This window comes from Gopherus evgoodei, chromosome 11 (assembly GCF_007399415.2).
Source record: "Gopherus evgoodei ecotype Sinaloan lineage chromosome 11, rGopEvg1_v1.p, whole genome shotgun sequence".
Lineage (NCBI taxonomy): Eukaryota > Metazoa > Chordata > Testudines > Testudinidae > Gopherus > Gopherus evgoodei.
Genome location: NC_044332.1, coordinates 59851191 through 59871533, shown reverse-complemented (window position 1 = coordinate 59871533; position 20343 = coordinate 59851191). Strand labels below are relative to the sequence as shown.

General features: G+C 40.4%; 1 protein-coding gene across 1 annotated transcript in view; it reads right to left on the bottom strand.

Moving 5' to 3' along the window:
* Positions 1–20343, bottom strand: part of LRP1B (LDL receptor related protein 1B) — an 875307-nt gene that overhangs the window by 86772 nt on the left and 768192 nt on the right. Inside the window, exons 74-75 of the mRNA XM_030580310.1 lie at positions 15165–15284; positions 12666–12907 (exon numbers count right to left, since the gene is read on the bottom strand). Of these exons, the coding sequence (XP_030436170.1) occupies positions 12666–12907; positions 15165–15284 (362 nt within the window). The remainder of the gene's footprint in view (positions 1–12665; positions 12908–15164; positions 15285–20343) is intronic.

Here is a 20343-nt window from a genome sequence, read left to right as displayed (position 1 = left end):
CAGTGGGCGCTGTCCGGGGTTCTCTGCTCGGTGTCCCCATCAGGCTCCCTTCTTATGATCCTTTGACTGCACTTCTGTCCCTGTTCTTTTATTAGTTGTCCCCCAGAATCAGTTGGGTTCTGAGGTCCTGTAGATCCTCCCCTTAGGCTGCAGGGTGGGGGGGATCCGTTAGCAATGGGCGGGTTTCCACCTGTCCAGTTCCCAGAACCCAATAGGTACAAGATTGGCCTGAGCAGTGTGGATTTTTTCCCCACTTTCATCTCAGCAGCCCAGGGCCTTGGTGGTTAGGTAAGGCTGTACAATTCATTTTGTTGGAAACTGGCAAGTGGCCAGAGCAGCTATTTGTTCAGGATCCAGTACCCTGAAAAACTGGAATTGCATTAGGAGGAGACATCTTCTAAAGAAGGTGGAGAATGGGGCTGGGGCTCCTAATTTCTGGTACAGTGAGCAGACAATCCCCCTACTTCTGCCATTAACTATTATGTGACGGGAGCATGATGGGGTTCCAGTAACAATGCTGACGGCAGCCCTCTAACAGGACAGAATAAGGATAAATAAATAGGAACATAAAGGATACACATTTTTTAGTAATATTTCTTACAGTAATCTCTGCAACGAAATATACTTTCACTTATTTGAGAGTTTGGGGTTGCAAGCAAATTCTCATCCTGTAATAGTGTTGTTTCTAACTAATTAAGATCTCTATTATGAAGAATGATTCAGTTGGTTAGACTTGAGATCAACAACTTTATCCTGTGGAGACTAATTTTACACAGAAAAACAGTCCCAACCCCAGTTTGACAGCTTCGGTACTACTGAGGAGGATGAACATCTCAGGGAAGGAAAACATCAAACTGGAGCAGAGGGAAATGATCCCATAGTGGGTACCCTCCTTCCAGATGATGCCAGAGTATCTCTTGCACTGAGGATACCTCTTCAGGGAGGGAACTCCAGTTATTAGAAAGAGACAGATCATAGTAATGGGGGATTTGGTCATTAGAAACAGGTGGCTGGGTTTTGCGACGATTGAGAGAACCACTTGGTGACTTCCTGCTGAGTGTGAAGATTGTGGAGCTCTTGAGACATCTAGACAGACTTACATGTAGTGATAAGGAGAAGCCAGTGACTGTGGTACATGTAGGATAGGAGAGAGGTCCTGAAGGCCAAATTTAGGCTGCTAGATAAGAGATTGAAGTCCAGGACCTCTGTGGTAGCACTCTTTGAAATGCTTCAAGTTTCACGTGCACGGCCAGTTAGACAGGCACAATTACAGAGTCTCAATGCATGGATAACACAATGGTGTAGAAAGGAGGGGTTTGGATTTATTAGGAACTGGGGAACCTTTAGGGAAATGGGGAGCCTATATAGGAAGGATAGGCTCAACATAAACCAAAATGGAACTGGATTGCTGGCACATAAAATTAAAAAGAACGTACAGCAGTTTTTAAATGAAGGAGTGAAGGAAAGCCGACAAGTGTGGAGGAGATATCCTTTAGGGGACGATCTATTAATGGAGATTCTCTATATCCTAGTAAGGAGGAGAGGATGGAAAGTGATAAAAAATGGGTAAGATATGATGAGAAACAGTCACATGTAAAAGAGTCCCATTCAATTACATCACATAATGTCAAAAAGCTAAAAAGTGACAATTTTTAAGTGCTTGTATAAAAATGCTAGAAATATAAATACTAAGAAGGGTGAACTAGAATACCTCATATTAAATGAGGATATTGATATAACAGGCATCACAGAAACTTGACAGAATGAGGAACATCAATGGGACACAGTAATACCATGGTACAAAATATATTGGAAGGATAGACTAGGATGTATTGGGATGGGGAGTGGCACTATATGTAAAAGAAAGCCTAGAGTCAAATGAAGTAAAAATCTTAAATGAACCAAACTACCATGAATCTCTATGGATAGTAATTCCATGCTTAAATAATAAGAATATAGCAGTAGGGATATAGCACCAACCACCTGACCAGTATGGTTATAGTGACTGTGAAATGCTCAGGGAGATTAGAAAGGCTATAAAATTAAACTAAAAAATAATGGGGGATTTCAACTATCCAGCTGAATCACTTGGTATTACTGACCATAACATAATAAAATTAACCATCCTTGTGGGGGCGGAGGAACCCCAAATCAGCCCACTACAGTAGTATTTAATTTCAGAAAGAGGAACTACACAAAAATGAGGAAATTAAACAGAAATTAAAAGGTACAATGCCCAAAGTGAAATCCCTGCAAGCTACATGGAAACTTTATAAAGATACCATAATAGAGGCTCAATTTAAATGTATACTCCACATTAAAAACATAGTAAGAGGACCAAAAAAAATCACCGTGGCTAAACAAAGAAGTAAAAGAAGCAGTTAGAGGCAAAAAGACATTCTTTAAAAAGTGGAAGTTAAATCCTATTGAGGAAAATAGAAGGAGCATAAACTCTGGCTAGTGAAATGTAAAACTATAAGTAGAAAAGCTAGAAAAGAATTTGAAGAACAGCTAGCCAAAGACTCAAAAAGTAAGAGCAAAAATGTTGTATGTACATCAGAAACAGGAAGCCTGCTAACAACCAGTAGGGCCACTGGACAATTGAGATGCTAAAGGATCACTCAAGGAAAATATGGCCATAGCAGAGAAACTAAATGAATTCTTTGTATCAGTCTTCATGGCTGAGGATGTGAGGGGGATTCCCAAACCTAAGTCTTTCTTTTTTTGGTAACAAATCTGAGGAACTATCCCAGATTCATGTGTCAGTGGAGATTTGGAACAAATTGATAAATTAAAGTGTAATAAGTCACCAGAACCAGATGGTATTCACCAAAGAGTTCTGAAAGAACTCAAATGTGAAATTGCAAAACTATTAAATGTGGTATGTAACTTATCATTTAAATCAGTTTCTGTACCAGATAACTACAGGACAGCTAACGTGATGCCAATTTTTTAAAAAGGCTCCAGAGGCAATCCTGACAATTACAGGCTGGTAAACCTAATTTCAGTCCTAGGCAAATTGTTTGAAACTATAGTAAAGAACAGATTTGTCAGATACACACATGAATATCCCCATTTGTTGGGGAAGAGTCAACATGGTTTTTCTAAAGGGAAATCATGTCTCATCAAACTACTAGAATTCTTTGACGGGGTTAACAAGCATGTGGACCTGGATGATCCAGTCAATATAGTGTACTTGGACTTTCAGAAAGCCTTTGACAAGTTCTCTCACCAAAGGCTCTTAAAGTAAGCTGTCATGGGATAAAAGGGAAGGTCCTCTCATGGATCAATAACTGGTTAAAAGATAGGAATTAAAGGGTAGGAATCAATGGTCAGTTTTCAGAATGGAGAGAGGTAAATAGTGGTGCCCCCCATGGGTCTGTACTGGGACCAGTACTGTTCAACATATTCATAAATGATCTGGAAAAAGAGGTAAACAGTGAGGTGACAAAATTAACGGACAATATAAAGCTACTCAAGATAGTTAAGTCCAAAGCAGACTGAGAAGAATTACAAAGAAATCTCACAAAACAAAATGGCAGATGAAATTCAAGTTGATGAATGCAAAGTAACACATTGGAAAACATAATCACAACTATACATATAAAATGATACATATAAAATTAGTTGTTAGCACTCAAGAGAGCATCTATTCCATGTGCAGTGGCAGTCAAAAAAGCTAACAAAATATTTGGACTCATTAGGAAAGTGATAGATAATAAGACAAACTATCATATTGTCTCTGTATAAATCCATGGTAGGCCCACATCTTGAATACTGCATGTAAATCTGGTGACCCCATCTCAAAAAAGACATATTGGAATTGAAAAAGTTTCAGAAAAGGGCAAGAAAAATTATTAGCTTCCATATGAGGAGAGATTAATAAGACTTGTTATTTGCTCCTTCTGATAACACAAGAACTAGGGGTCACCAAATGAAATTAATAGACAGCAGGTTCAAAACAAATAAAAGGAAGTATTTCTTCACACAATGCACTATCATCATGTGGAACTCCTTGCCAGAGGATATTGTGAAGATAAGACTATAACAGGGTTCAGAAATGAACTAGATAAGTTCATGGAAGATAGGTCTATCAATGGCTACTAGTCAGGATGGGCAGAGATGTAAAACCGTGCTCTGAAGTGTTCCTAACCTCTGTTTTCCAGAAGCAGGGAATGGGCAACAGGGGATGGATCCCTTGATGATTACCTGTTCTGCTCATTCCCTCTGAAGCATCTAGTATTAGCTACTGTCAGAAGACAGGGTACTGGGCTGGATGGATCACTGGTCTGACACAGTATGGCTGTTAGTACATTCTTATGAACTGAAGATTTTAAAAAATTCACAGTAACAACATAGGGTTTAGAAACTATCACAGTACGATTATTGATTATAGAGCAATATTTTATTCCCAAAACTGAGAGAATGCCATATTAGATATAGATCAGGCAAGAATAATCCTGAAATGTTGGAGCCTTCAGTTATCATGCAATACACAACCCTATAGCTCCTTTAACACAGTTTATTAAGCAGCCATCAGAGGATACCGGCTACTGACTTGGATCCAAAGGGGAGACAGATAACACTAGTTGGATCAGTTGGACCCTTTCGGCTCTTTGGAGCTGAAGCCTTTTGGGATTCCAACACTGACTTGCCCATAAGCAGGGAAGAAGGGCCTGGTGCTAATTTACAATCACCTTGCACCAAGCTAAGGGCTCCTTCTGTCAGGAATTGCCAGAGCTCGGGGTCTCATTCTCGCCCAGCCATCTGGGTTAAAGTTGCACAAAGACAGAATCTCCTCAGTAGGTAAGAATCACCAGCGTATAGAAGGTACAATGTATGCTAGTCCACCATGGCCACTAAGGATAAGACAAACTATGTAGAGAAAAGCAAAAAGCAGAGGAATTCTAGAGAGCTCTGACTAGGTTGTCCATTAGCTCAAAGAAACTGAGTGGTAGCTCTTTATACTTATTTGGGCCTGACATCTGATACAATGAAGGTACACACACTTATAGCTCCAACTGTTGCTCTTGGGAAGATGTGGAGTGTACATTCAGAAGTACATTAACTCCTCACTTAAAGTCATCCTAGTTAACACTGTTTTGTTATTAGGCTGCCGATCTATTAGAGAACATACTCGTTTAAAGTCGTGCAACATTCCGTTATAAGGTTGTTTGGCTTGTCCCGCTCTACCCATCCACCCAGCACTCCTGCCAGGGAGCAGGGTCAGGGAGTGGGAGCTTGACCCATTCCGCCACAGGGCGTTCCAGCTGGGGAGCAGACTCGGTGCACGGTGGCTTATCTCACTATTCTGTATATGTATATAATGTCTTTTGTCTAGTGAAAAAAATTTCCCTGGAACCTAACCCTACCCATTTACATTAATTCTTATGGAGAAATTGGATTCGCTTAACATTGTTTTGTTTAAAGTAGCATTTTTCAGGAACATAACTACAATGTTAAGAGAGTTGTTACTGTTTGGATCAGTGCAGACAATACTTTAAGAAGAATTGTTTATCCTTAGCAATCAATATTTGCATAATTAACACTATGGAAAAACAATAAGAGTAACTGTTTAAAAGAAACAGTGGACTGAATGGAAAGATTAACCAAAAAAAAGAGGATATGCTGGAAAATGAATTTGTGAAACTACATCTTTTACATTTGATATATCTTAAATATTTGCAACACTAGTTAAATAGCAATTTGCCTGCAGTATTGGTTTTTAATGTGTATTAACACAGCATTCACAATTCATTCAATCTTTCTTGTAAAAGGCAGAATTACTAAATTATTAAAAATTATTTTATGTTCCATAAATAATAAACCCATAAATAATAATCTAACTCTACAAAGATACATTTAGAAAAATAGTCTAGCAACTGCTTTTTATAGGACAAGTCACTTCTGTATTACAGGCTAATATACAGAAAGCTTTACAGAAAGTGCATTTCTGTTCTTATTAGACTACAATTCTTCTAATTGCCAGTTTTCTTTCTATGCTCTTTCACCAAAAACAGTATCTGAATTTGAGTCACAACAACTTTCTCTCTGTCTTGAAAAAATTGTCCCAATTAATTGATGTATCCAGTTTCAAAGAATGTCAGTTATTAGCTTTATCATTTATCACCAGTTTAAATATACAGTTTTCACAGGATCAAAATGCATGCATCTTTTGCTTCTGTCAGAGTTAATATCTACTCTGAATTGTTTCAGTGCATCTATTTGAATCAAACTTTAACTTGTTTCATAGACTTATAGAAATCTGCAGATATCTGTGGAAAGCTAATCCCTCAGTGTAATTTCATCTGAGGGATTTTTGTATTAATGTAATTACTTACAAACACAGGTGAGCCTTGTTCAAGTTTACTGCCCTGATTTACAGATCAAAGATACTGCTCAATCTAGACTAAAAGATACAATTTAACCTTTGGCAGTTTATCACTTCACAAACCTGAGTTACAATTTAGGAATTGTCAGACTTCCAAATTTCCAAATACCAAATTTAAGCACCAGCATTAAAGTAATATTGATTGCTTAGAAAACTAATTAACCTGTTGATCAATTATGTGTTAGAGCAGGAGGACATGAGTGCTTCGCAAATGTAACAAAGGTCTATCAGAGATGGACAATCTCTTTGGGAATTTACTGACTGATTTGCCAAAAAAAAAACAAACAAAAAAACCCCCAACCCACTGACTGACGAGCGCAGTTTGGGAAGATACAGTACATCTTGACTAGTGGCTTCCAGTATATCACATAAGGCAAGCATAGGGAAGGATCAGAGAAATGCTGCAGCAAGCAGAAAATATCAGCAGAGTTGAGGTGAGTCTATTTAGTTTTAAGCACAGATACAGATAGTGTGATAGAATGCCAAGGAAAGTAAGGATGTGACTGAACAGAGAGCATAATATGGAATCAGCAGAGAGTGAATCTACAGTATTTTGGATCATTGCTTACAACTCTGGATTGGCTGAAAGATAGAAGTATTCTTCAATGAATCAAAAGGATGTGGAATTATAAGAATATATAATCGCCCCAGGCAGAGTAGCCAAAGGAAGAAGATAGAATGTCCAGAAAACCATGCAAGTTTCACCTTGTGGAGTCTGAGGGGGCCTAGAGGAGGCAGGTGTTATGTCCCATACCTTCATGGATCCACAGTGAAGTGAAGCCTGAGTCTAAGAGATGCTGGGTCAGTGGGCCAGATCTTCTGTACTGTTCTTGTGTCTGCTTACCTGCACAGAATGGGGCTCCTACCCTACAAGTATTCACCAATCACCCCCCCCACCTTTTCTTCCCCCAGACTGTCCAAATAAAGACCTTTCTGAGAGACTGAAGAACTGTTTTTAGCAAAATTAATTAGGCATAGATATCCGCCACTTTTGCACAGAAATGTACCTACTCAGCTTAGCCTCCCAAGTTTCCATTGTGAGTTGACCCTGACCTCTAGAAAGCCAGTGGAGGAACTTCTCTGAATTTTTAGGAGGGGCATAGCACATAACACAGCTCGATCTGTCCACCTCTCCTTCACTTCACTATCCTCACGCACAGCCGAGATAAACTCAACTTGGCTCCCCCTCTCAGAAGGTAAGAAGAGAAAAACATTCATTTGCCAGGGAAATGAAATTGGATGAAGGATACTTAGAGGAGTCTGAAGACTGGTAAGCAAGAAATGACAGCTAGAAGACATTTTATAGTCTAGAGGAGAATACGGTACTACGGAGTCCATGTTCATGTAGTCCATATCTACCATGTGAACACAGGTATCAAGAATTAATACTAATTAACAGAATAAAATAAAAATATTTAACATGTAATCAATTATCTAATTCTGAAACACTTACATAAACACAGGCACAAAGGTCACATTATTACCCTCATTGGAAGTGGCGATAATGTCCTTAATGCAGTTCCAAGCTTTTTTTTTTTTGTAAAATGTCCAAATCAATATTCATTTTATTTTCCAGTAAAAACTACTTGAAAATACATTAAGAAAAAAACTCAGCATTTCTGCAGAGGTGGATGAAGTGACATTTAGGTCTATTTACAAATATTAAGCTTTTTTCTTTTTTGCCTGAGAACACCAGTCAGGCAGTTAGCAATATAATGATATACATTAAGAAGGTAATAAATATGAAATACTGAATATGTACTCTTTTCATTTTTAAATACATGAAAATCATATCCCATAGGGATGTTATAGTATCCTTCCTTCCTTTTAGAAGAGAAGTTATAAGAAGGGTCCACTAAGTCTTGCAACAGGATTCCAGTATAACAGAGTCCTTAATACTTGTGATATAGGAACAATCACACCAGATCAGACAGTTGGTTGCTATCTATTTTAAATTTATTGCCTTTCCATTGCACTAATTGTCCTCTTATTCTTCATTAAAGAGTGGCATCACATTTGTTTTTTTCAAACTATTCCTCCATTCCATGGGTCCTGCACCTTGATGTGGTGCAAAGGCTTGTGTGCTCCATTAACCCTAAGAGCTATGCCAGAATTTTAACTCCTAGTTAGGTTACCCAAGCTAGATAGGTCAAAGATTCAGGACAATAGAAAAGCATTCCATTGGTCCTCCAGGTTGGAGATTGAGAGTTAAAGCCAAGAACCTATCCTCACAGGAAAGCGAAGCTATAGAAAGGCAACAAGGCAGCCATTCCGGCAAGCAGAAGGCCAAAGCAGTGGATTCTGTCTCAGCAGAAACAGTGGGTTTGAGGGAAAGCCATGACTCTGAGAAATTCTTTATTAATGGTAAAAACAAACTATGAATGTATGGAACAGTAGAACAATGGCTGCAACAATAAAAGCAGTGCAGATGCTGAAAGAACTGAATGAATAGATTCAGAAATCCTTGGACTAAATGAATGTCGATGGCCAGGAGCTGATAAAAAGTGATTCAAAAATGAAAAAGTAGAATATATTCAGAGAAATAAATTGATTACCACTCAGAGGAAGTATCATTAATTAAGTAAAAAAAATCTGTATTAAAAAAGGATAAAGCAGTGAAAAACAGCCTGAGAAGAGACAAGAGGAAATACATGGATCAAAGAATCTGGAGTGGCTCTAAAAGAGGTGATAGTTAAAACCCTTTATCAACTCAACAAGGTCCTATTAGCAAGTTTAAATGGTGAGCCATTTAAAGATGCACAAGGAAATTAACCATTTATTCTGTTTATTTTCTGTCTCTTAGCCAGTTTATAATCCATGATAGAACTTTACTCCTCATATTACTTAGTTTCCTTAATAACCTGTTGTGTGGGGATTTGTCAAAGGCCTTTTGAAAGTCTAAATAAATTATGTCACCTGGTTCTCTTTATCTACAACAGGCCTTTATCTACAACATGCAGCCCGTGGAGCCTCACTGTGCGGCCCGCTGGGGGATTCTAAATCCCCTGCACAGGGTGCTCTGCGGGCAGCCCAGAGCTGGGAGCCCAGAGCCCTTTAAATCCCAGCCAGGGAGGGAATCAAAGAGCTCTGTGCTGTCCGCAGTGGCTGGGAGCCCAAAGCCCTTTAAATCTCAGCCGCAGCTGGGAATCAAAGGGTTCTGGGCTGCCGGCAGCCGCGGGGAGCCCTGAGCCCTTTAAATCCCAGCTGCAGCTGGGAGTCAAAGGGCTTTGGGCTGCCGGCAGCTGTGGGGAGCACTGAGCCCTTTAAATCCCAGCCGTGGCTGGAGTCAGAGGGCTCTGGGCTGCCGGCAGAGATTTCCAGCTGTGGCTGGGATTTCAAGGGCTCAGGGCTCACCTCAACGACGGGCAGACCAGAGCCCTTTGAATCCCAGCCGCGGCTGGAGTCAGAGGGCTCTGGGCTGCCAGCAGAGATTTCCAGCTGTGGCTGGGATTTCAAGGGCTCAGGGCTCACCTCAACGACGGGCAGCCCAGAGCCCTTTGAATTCCAGCCGCGGCTGGGATTTAAAGGGCTCAGGGCTCACCTCAACGACGGGCAGACCAGAGCCCTTTGAATCCCAGCCGCGGCTGGGATTTAAAGGGCTCAGAGCTCCTCACGGCTGCGGGCAGCCCAGAGCCCTTTGAATCCTGGCCTGTGGCTGCTGATTGCCCCCTTCGCGGACTCCTGCCACAACTTCCCCCCAGGACCCCCACCCTCTATCTAAGCACCGCTGGTCCTTGTCCCCTGATATCCCTCTCTCGGGACCCCTGCCCCTAACTGCCCCCAGGATCTCACCCCCTATCTAAATGCTGCTGCTCTTTGTCCCGCGACTGCCCCCTCCCGAGACCCCTGTTCCTAACTGCCCCTTGGGACCCCAGCCCCTATCTAAGCCTCTCTTCTCCTTGTCCCCAGCTGCCCCCTCCTGAGACCTCTCCAACTTCTCCCCAGGACCCCACCCCCTACCTGTCCCCTGATTAACCCCTGGGACTCGCATGCCTATCCAACTGCTGCCTGTCCCCTGACTGCCCCCCTGAGCCTCCGCCCCATCCAACCCCCCCACTCCCTGTCCCTTGACTGCCCCCTGGAATCCACTACCCCTTCTCCAACCCCCAGCCCCCTTACCATGACACTCAGACCAGCGTGTCTGGCTCCGTGCAGCTTCAGACACGTTGCTGCCATGCTCCCCCGTGGAGCCCACAGCCCCCCCGCCCACAGCACCTGCCTTCCAGATTTGAACACCTCAAAATTCAGGAGTGCTCAAGCTCAGTTTGGGCAGCTGTTACTTCATTTCTCCCAAATCAAATATCCTGATCCACTGTAACTTGCTGTAGAAAAAGTAGGATAAAATTGAGCAAGAAATGCTTATTAGGACTGGAATTGCTATTTTCAACAGCCATTGCCTTTTTGTTTGTTTAAAAGGAAGACAGTGATATTACATTGGCAAATTCCCCATAGAAAGAAAGAGTGGAACAAAAGAATAATAAAGGCACCTCAACTTTTCCTCATTTATGGAGGACAGTCTTATAATATGCATCCAGATATCCTCCAATCACACAAGCTGAAAATTGTTCTACTTTACTGCAGCTCTGTAACCATATGGGAACCAATCCTGCCTGTGTTTTGTGCACAACCAAAATTCCTGCTGAAGGACCTGCCCTAGGAGCGAGTTACCAGTGACCCAGGGCTGGGGCGGCAGGAGGTATGGGGGGGACATTGGTGGGGGGAGCCCAGGGCTGGGGCAGCAGCGGGGTAGGGGAGGGCACTGGTGGGAAGGAAAGGTGGAAGCCCAGCGCTGGGGCGGCAGGGAGTGTGGGTGGGTGGGGGGAGAGCCCAGGACCTGGGGCAGCAGGGGGTTACAGGTGGGAGCCCAGGGCTGGGATGGGGGGGGGCAGCCAAATTTCTTTTTGCTTGAAGCAGCAAAACGCCTAGAGCCGACCCTGCTGGGTTTCCCTAGCTGCCGGAGCCCCGGGCCCTTTAATTTGACCCTGAGGGCTCCCAGCCACCTCTTCAGCTGGGAGCCCCTGGTTGATTTAAAATCAAGTATCACCACCCCACCCCCAACCTTCATTTTTGGCCCACAGCTGTTTTGGTGGGGCAGTGCTGGGGAAGAAGGGTTTGTTTCGGCAGGGCTGGGCGGCCCTGGGGCGGGGTGTTACTGCGGGGCCAGGAGGTTTTGGCCCTCGCCACTTTACCAGTTGTGCAGGCTGATCTACAACTTTGTTTACATGATCAAACAATTCTAAGAGACTAGAGTTCTACAGTTCTACTTCACAAAGCAGTGGTGGTTTCTCCCTCATTTTTAACTATTGCTTCAGTCAGTGGTCTCTATTAAAGGTTGAGCTACGGTGATTGACAGCAGCTGAAGATCTGGCTTGCAGTGGGTACATACGTTATTCTCTAGTTCTCAGTAATAGTAACTGTTTTTAATGAGAGGTTGCCTATTATTGTTAGCAACTCTTAAATTCCTTCAGAATTTTTGGAGGTATACCAATTTATAGACTTACTCCATTTTTTGTCATTTTATGTTTTTTCAATAATGCTTATTATTATGTCAAGATCTCCATCCTTTCTTCCCTCCTTCCACTGAAAGCTCTCTTTCTCTCTCTCACACACACATATTAAGTTACATCCATATCAGATCTCAGACTTCCTGTATTAGTGATGTGCTGCCAATAGTTTAACAAAAAATATCTCCATTAGCCTGTAATAAACTTCATGTACCAGGGAATATATGTGTTTGCAGAGAAAAGGTATATGGGAAGAGAGAAGCAATTTGTTTGTTTTCCTGTTTAAATGAAATTAAGTTTCATAACTATAATTGAGGGAGGAAGTACTACCACTTGGCAAGCTAATATTAAATGCACTTTACTTGAATTTTGCTCTACAAGTACTTTTATCATCTACAAGATAAATCATCTGTCTTACTAAGTGGTACCCAGAGAGGGGATAATCTCATTCACAGGCAAGTAAAGCATAAGAACCTTCATTTTCATGGCAGAATTATAGCCAGGGTCTCCGGAAAACCCTTCAAAGCTCTCTCCAGAATATTACTGTCCCATAGAGTTTATAACTAAGGAAGGTACTAGTGATTTATTTTGAAGCACATGTAATTTAAATAAAGTCCTGATCAAGTAAAACTTATTTCATATAGCACACACATCTGTATAAATTTAATATTTTCTCCAACCAAGACAAAATGGATATATATAATTGAAAAGGAGAAATAAGTAAATAAGCAAAGATTTGCATCTTGCAATTATCAGGTTGGTTTACTTACAATCAAACCACTATTACTTTGTCTTCTTTCTCTGCTGTGGAGCTTTTTGTAGAAAATACCTCCTGGATTAAACTGAGTACTCCAAATAATCATATCACCTTGATAATATACATCCATCCCAGTTATCCTTGAATTATGTTCAACATGTGAAATTTGTTGATGAACATCACTGTAGTTGAATGGATATATAAAACCCAGGATATCAGTGTCATTAGCAATGTAGAGAACTTGATCTTCAGAGCCTGGGGATTATTATAATGAAATACAAAAATAAAGTGAATTTCAACTAACACCTAGTAAAAATAAATATTTTTCATTTGTATCGATTTTTTTTTAGGTTTATATGGTATAATTTCTTAATGTTAACAAGGGAACTTGGTTTGCATTTGCCCATCCTTATAAACACTATCATACTATTAGAAGTAGTAACACTTTGGTAATGCCTGCAGTGTGCTAGATGATACCCATACATAGTCCTTGCCTCAAGGAGTTTATTGATTAAAAACACAAGCAACATATGAATGGTAGGGGAGATTGTGCAAACATAGCAATATAATTTTAATACTCACTACTACATATATCCCATTTCATATTAATTATGTACTTTTAAAATTTCTTAAATAAACATACATACATTAAAGGCAATTTTTACATGCTAAGATTTCATATGCATTATTTGAACTTGCTCTACAAATTAAGAAAGGGCAATGATCCTGTTTCCACGGAAATTAACAGAGTTTTGAAACTGACTTCAATGGGAACACAAACGGAGTAGTATCATGAATCATGTTCACCATTAAATTCAGCATTTAATCACAGTGGTCTCTGAGATACCCCAGTTATTACCTATCTGAAATGCCTGGGTACCATTAATATTATCTATATAAAATAGTATTCTCTGAAATCTATGAAGGAAGTTTGAGAAAAAATATATAATTATTGGATATATAAAGAGCACACTAATGGTCTTTGTTTAATTTTAAAATTTAGATCATATTCATCCACAATAAATGATTTACAGTAACTACCATCCAAGATTTCATGTCTTACGGATATAAAATATTCAATGCCATTTGCTCCCCCCACTATTGTTAAAAAAATGTCATAATGGGAGCTATTGCACAGGAAATAGTAACAGAAAAAGTGGCCATGCAGTTATACCACACTATTCTGTGCTATCCCCCAGAATGGTGCATAGACAGACAGGGTAATGAGCATGACCAAAAACTTGTATGAAGACTAATTGTCAAGAGATAAAGGTATTTATTAAATTATAAGCCTAATGTTAAATTCTTCTATGTCACCCTTTATTACAAGTAGCTACCCACGAACAGCAGCATGGTGTGCTCAAGATCCTTTATCTTGATCTTATTGGTTCCTCAATAGCAAATGAGGATTATGAACCCTGATAGAGTTCTTATTATGTGTAGAGCAAATTAATATTGACTCAGGAGAGGCATCCTTCTGTGAAAGGTCACCATTAGGAAAAATGGGGCATTCAGTGTTCATATGGCATTGACTGTTGCCACCCATAATACACTATAACCTCACCTCCACTGTAGGATTATTAGGAACTACTATGGAAGTGGACATACTTTCATATATCCAACAACTGAAAAATGACATTTCAATAGAGAATAGAAATTTAAATTATTTCACTCAGGCAGTAGATTATTGCTTGTTTTCCTTTTAAGTCAATGAAAATTGGTCCGCTAAATGTTGTATAATGTGGAGGATCATACAACACTCATTTCTTAACACAGTCCATTATCCACGACTATTTTGCCAACAATAATAATATATGCATTTGTATTCACTTTGAATTTATATATTACTTCCGCTTATGCTACAGTGGGTAAATAATATTGTCCCACTTCCAGTTTGAGACTGCAGCACAGAGAGATTAAGGTCAGATTTCAAAAAGTACCTGGGTACCTAAAGATGCAGATGGCTGCCTAGTGGGATTTTCAAAAGTGCCTATGTGAATTAGGTGCCTAAATACCTTTGGTAATGGGGCCCTAGGTAATTTGTCCAAGATTGCTCAGCAAACCAGTGAGAAAGCCTCCAAATACCCAGTCATTTGCTCCAAACATTAGAAAACGTGTCCATGAAAAAAATCTGATTCTGCTCCCAGGCTTCTCAAACTTCAACACAACACCTGCATTATTAAATAACATCTTTATCTGAATTTTCAGTCATTTGTGTTTTAATATTAATATTATGTGTCTTATCCTTGTTGGAAAACATATTTAAACAGGAGAAATTGTAGTTGGTAGAAATGTAAAACACATGCAGGCAAAGGGATAGTTTACTTATGTATATTTGGAAAGATGGCTTTCTTGATGATCACAAGTAAATCTACATTGTTTGAAATATTTGACTCATTTTTCTTAACATGAATTATAAAGTCAAAATACAGTGGTATGCATTAAATATGTAAATAATTATGTAAGTAATTAACTAAATATTATTAATTAGGTATAATTTTTGTAGCCTTACCTTTTGCTATGCAGCTGTTATTCTTTTCCTTATAATTTCTCTCACATATACATTTGTATGATCCTTTAATATTAGTACATTGATGTGAACAGGTGCCAAATATCATGCATTCATTGATATCTAGGGGGAAAAACACTCATCATAAGATAATACATACTTGGATTAAATTTATCAGTCCACCGTTCTAGGATTCAGCTGAACACAAACTTCCAAGCACTTCATTCTTTCATTCCAACGGTGAACAAAACACTTCACCAGACTCTCCTCCAGTCTTATTTTGTCTCCTACCTTCCTACTCTTGTCGCTAATATCACTCCATTATCATTAATAAACATCTGTAATCAATTCTGAAGACTAAAAAGTATTATCAACATCTCCATCTCAAAACTGTAATTATCATCATCTCATAGAAAACCTACACTTCACAGTTTCCGACTTACCTATTTCCCTTTTCTTAAGGTTGGGTTAGATTGCAAAGCTCTTACTCACATTTGTGAGTAGTCCCACTGAGGTAAATCAAAATACTTGTGCAAGTAACTGCTCATCAATTTACCACAGTTCACAATATGCTCCTGAGAAAGGATATGGAGAAAGTGGATCTTGTCTCACTTTTCTGAGTAATACTTCCAGTAGAATAATCTTGACTGCTCTCAAATTAACTGGACACCCTTTACATTGCAGAGAGCACTCTTCTCAAGGTATTTAATAACTCCTTTCCCTTATTCTATTTGATCTCAGTACAGCTTTCAGGATTATAGATTGTTTTCTGAGGAGCTGAAGAAAAACAACAATTTGGTGTCACCAGTATCTTCATCTAGTAGTTTAAACTGCACCCGTTTAATGGATCTATTGAAATTCCTGTTGGAAGCTTAAAATCATCTATTTACATCTTCCATTATGAAATCATTTAAACTTCTGACTTTGGTCCTCTGACATTTCATTGTTTGCTTTAATCTTGGACAATACCTTTGGGCAAATTATACACATATCTGAATCCCTCTGTCTCTTGCCCATCTTCTTATCTTGATTTGTTTAGCCCATAGCTCATTCTTGTGAAAAGTCACATTTATCTCAATTCTTTTACTCCATTAACATTCTTTCCTGCTCCCCCATTTTTCTGGAAATCTCAACATTATTTCTTCTAGCATAATGTACTATTTCTGTAAAGTGTTTTTGACATATACAAAGGACTATACACAAAAATTAAATTGTATTGAACTGTATGTTAATTACAATTATGCAACTAATTTCTCTATGCATCTCATTGAGAAAATGCTTCTTTTTTCAAAGTTAATTTAGTCAGGATGGATGAAGTTTCCACATATCAATGATCTTTCATTTTGAACAACCTAAGAAATAATAGTTGCAATCTTAGTCTGGTGGAAGCTGAGAGATAAAATGAAAACAAATAAACAAACAAAAACCAAACTGGTTGTATGCGACATCTACTGATGAACTTAAGAAATAGAACAGAATTGACTGTGAAGAGTGAGTTAATGAACAGATGGAAAGAAGAGGAGAATCAACACCACCCTTTCTGCATTCGTCAATACTTGTTCTTGGAAGTGGATGGGACAATCGACTGCTTAGTTAAGAGTGGTACAGAATGAAGGAATTTTGAGACAAGATGAAAGCGATTTTTATGCCCAAATGCCTTGTCTGTACAACATTTTTTTCCCTAGTTAGTCCAATGAAAGGTGTTACCTCTAAACAAATAATGAAAGATGAAGGAAAGCTAAAGCAGAGAAAGCTTATATTACATTTCTGTCATCAAAGCATGTATAAACTCACATGTTTTCTGGCACTTGTGTGTCTGATGGGAAAAGGATTAAAGTTCATAACGTGAGTATGAATTCTGATGACTCCTCAGGTCAGTTTCCGGGAGTATTTGTTGCATGTGTTATCATTAATCTTGCACCCTGATGAACTTTCTTTATATAGTGGCATTAGCTCACTAAGTGAATTGATAAAGAAAAATATAGATGCCTTCATTGGTTTTAAATACCCAGACAAATGGTCATTTACCATAATAAATGTAATTCTTAGAGAGCTGCCTCACTATAGACAGTATCCCCTTGTACTGCCATGTTTCATGGACTTTTTGGAAAGTAATACCCGTTGGAGCCACACAAATGCCCTCTTGTGGTCCCAAGGAATCAAATATTTTTGGCATCCTTTCCAATGAGAAAGTATGACCTAATTTGTGTCTCACTCAAATAACCAATGAGCACTGAGTGGCATAGGTTAGAAAATTCTGGATCTTATCTTCCAGCACCTAATGAGCACTTCGTTGTGGATGGGTGTGACATTATCTGATTAAAATATTACCATATAGATCATTGTTACAACCACTGTTGTATACTTGCAGCAAATATTGTACAAAGGTTGTTGAGTGAGATGTTTTTGAAAAGGTTATGATTGTGTTATCTGTATGCATTATGACAGACCCAAACCAGTGGGGTACAGGAGTCTGGTAGAGGGCAAATATACTGGTCACTAGATGAGTAGTTTTCTGTTCCCTGAGTGACCAGAACAGGAGTTGCACTAGAGTAATCGGGAACCTGCTAGAACCAATTAAGGCAGACAAGCTGATTAGAACACCTGCAGCCAATCAAGGCAGGCTAATCAGGGCACCTGGGTTTTAAAAGGAGCTCACTCCAGTCAGGCAAGGGGGAGCCAGAGGAGAGGAAGTATGTGAGAGGAGCTGGGAGCAAGAGGCACAAGGAGCTGAGAGTGAGAGGGTGTGCTGCTGGAGGACTAAGGAGTACAAGAGTTATCAGACACCAGGAGGAAGGTCCTGTGGTAAAGAGAAAGAAGGTGTTTGGAGGAGGCCATGAGGAAGTAGCCCAGGGAGTTGTAGCTGTCATGCAGCTGTTACAGGAGGCACTACAGACAGCTGCAATCCACAGGGCCCTGGGCTAGAACCCAGAGTAGAGGGCAGGCCCGGGTTCCCCCCAAACCTCCCAACTCCTGATCAGACACAGGAGGAGTTCTCCTAGACTGTGGGGAAGATCACTGAGGTGAGCAAATCTGCCAATAAGTGCAGGACCCACCAAGGTAGAGGAGGAACTTTGTCACAGTATGTATCATTTTTGTATTTTAAGTTGTAAGTATTGGCTTTATACTTGGATTTCAAATATTTGCTCCTCGGGTAACACCCACAAAGTAGCTCACCAGCACAATCTTGGAGGAACTGTTCAAATTAAGTGGCTCATCAAGAAACATTGATTGACAATGGACCATGGGAAATGCCCATCTACACTGAGTGGATGGTCATGTAAATGTGCTGTCCGGAGTGTAGGTAATGGCTTCCTGCAATGACTGAGGGAAAATGGGCATGAACATGTGATTTGCCCATGTGACTCCAAACTCCAGCTTGTTGCTGTAATTATCCACAGTAAGAAGAATGGGGTGCCCTCCACATGACAAAAACTATAAAAGGCCCTGGAAACACCTCCATTTTGTCTTTATTCCTGCTTCTTACCTATGGAGGAACTTTGCTACAAACTGAAGCTCTCACCAAAGGACTGAAAGACCCATCTAAGCGGCGAAGGTACTCCAGAGATTTGACTTAAGCCAGCAGTTTATTCCATCACTGCTACAAGTCTGAACCAAGAACTTCGTCATTACTGTATGTAATTGACTCCTTTAACTCTCACATTTTTTTTCTTTCTATAAATAAACCTTTACATTTTAGATACTAAAGGATTGATATCAGTGTGATTTTTGGGTAAGATCAAAGTTATATATTGACCTGGGTGCGTGGCTGGTCCTTTGGGATCAGAAGAACTTATATTTGATAAGACTGGTTGTAAAGAACCACTCATCTCTGAACCCAGTATTTTTGGTGGTGAAAAAGACCACCAGGGCCTTTAAATCAACCAGGGGCTCATAGCTGAAGAGGTGTCTGGGAGCCCCCCCGGGGCGGAACCCCGAGTTTTGCCACTGGGACCTGGATTTAAGGGCCAGGAGCTCCTGCCACTGAGAGGAGCCTTGAGCCCTTTAAATCCTGGTCCCAGCCCGGCCACCAGAGCCGCAGCCAGGATTCAAAAGGTGCTGGGCTGCCTGCAACCGTGGGGAGATTTGAGCGCTTTAAATCCCGGCCCCTGCCTGGCTGCTGGAGCCGTGGCCGGGATTCAAAGGGCTCTGGGCTGCCCACAGCGGTGGGGAACTCTGAGCCCTTTAAATCTCAGCTGCGGCTGGGATTCAAAGGGCTCTGGGCTGCCCACAGCTGCGGGGAGCTCTGAGCCCTTTAAATCTCAGCCCCAGCCCGGCCACCGGCGCCGTGGCCGGGATTCAAAGAAAATGTTCCTAAAGCTCAGTGACACAACCTCCCAGGAATGAATATGCAGAGGCCACCTCAATGAAGAACACATTTTAGCATTGTTGAAGAAAGGCCTGAAAAACCATAAAGGAGCATATCATGTTTTTCAGAAGTATCAAAAGTTCATTTTACAGTACTCTTTAAAAAAACAGTTCATCAAGAGGATGTCAGTAAGGCTATACCTTCTAACTGAATGAAACTAATTCTCTGACAGTTCCTGTGTTAATTCTTTAGTTTGCATTGCTAAACTAGAGCCAGAATAAAACCAACTAAATTTGTAGCAGTAGTATTCCATATTATAAGTATATCGTGTGGTTAGTTTCACAGTTCAATTATTCTCAGATATAAAATGACATCCCATAAGTACACATGATTTTCATTATCTGTACAAATGTATTAGTGCAATTCTATGATATGATTGTTTGTGATGGCAGGGAGCAGGGCTCAGCAGCTTTTGATATAGTCTCACACAGGGGTTGTTTCTTATGCTTCAGGGTTTCAGTCAGCCACCGGCAGGGCTCAGGAATTCTGTTTATTTTTATCTCTTTCCTCTGAAGCATCAGTGAGGGCCACAGCTGGAGATGGGACATAGGATGGTGTAGGCCAGGGCTCTGAGGTGGCATTGAGTATTCTCTCTAGATATGTGGCTGACAAGTTCTTGCTCACATGCTCAGGATCTAACTGATCAACACCTGTAGGGTCAGGAAGAAATTTTCCTCAAGGTTTTTCACCTTCTTCTGCAGCATGTTGGTGCAGGCCATTTGACAGGATTACCTGGGTATATCTCACAATCATTTCTCTGCCATTGGTGTGGCCGTGGGCACTGGTATATCTCGGTCCCTTCTATTCTTTGTC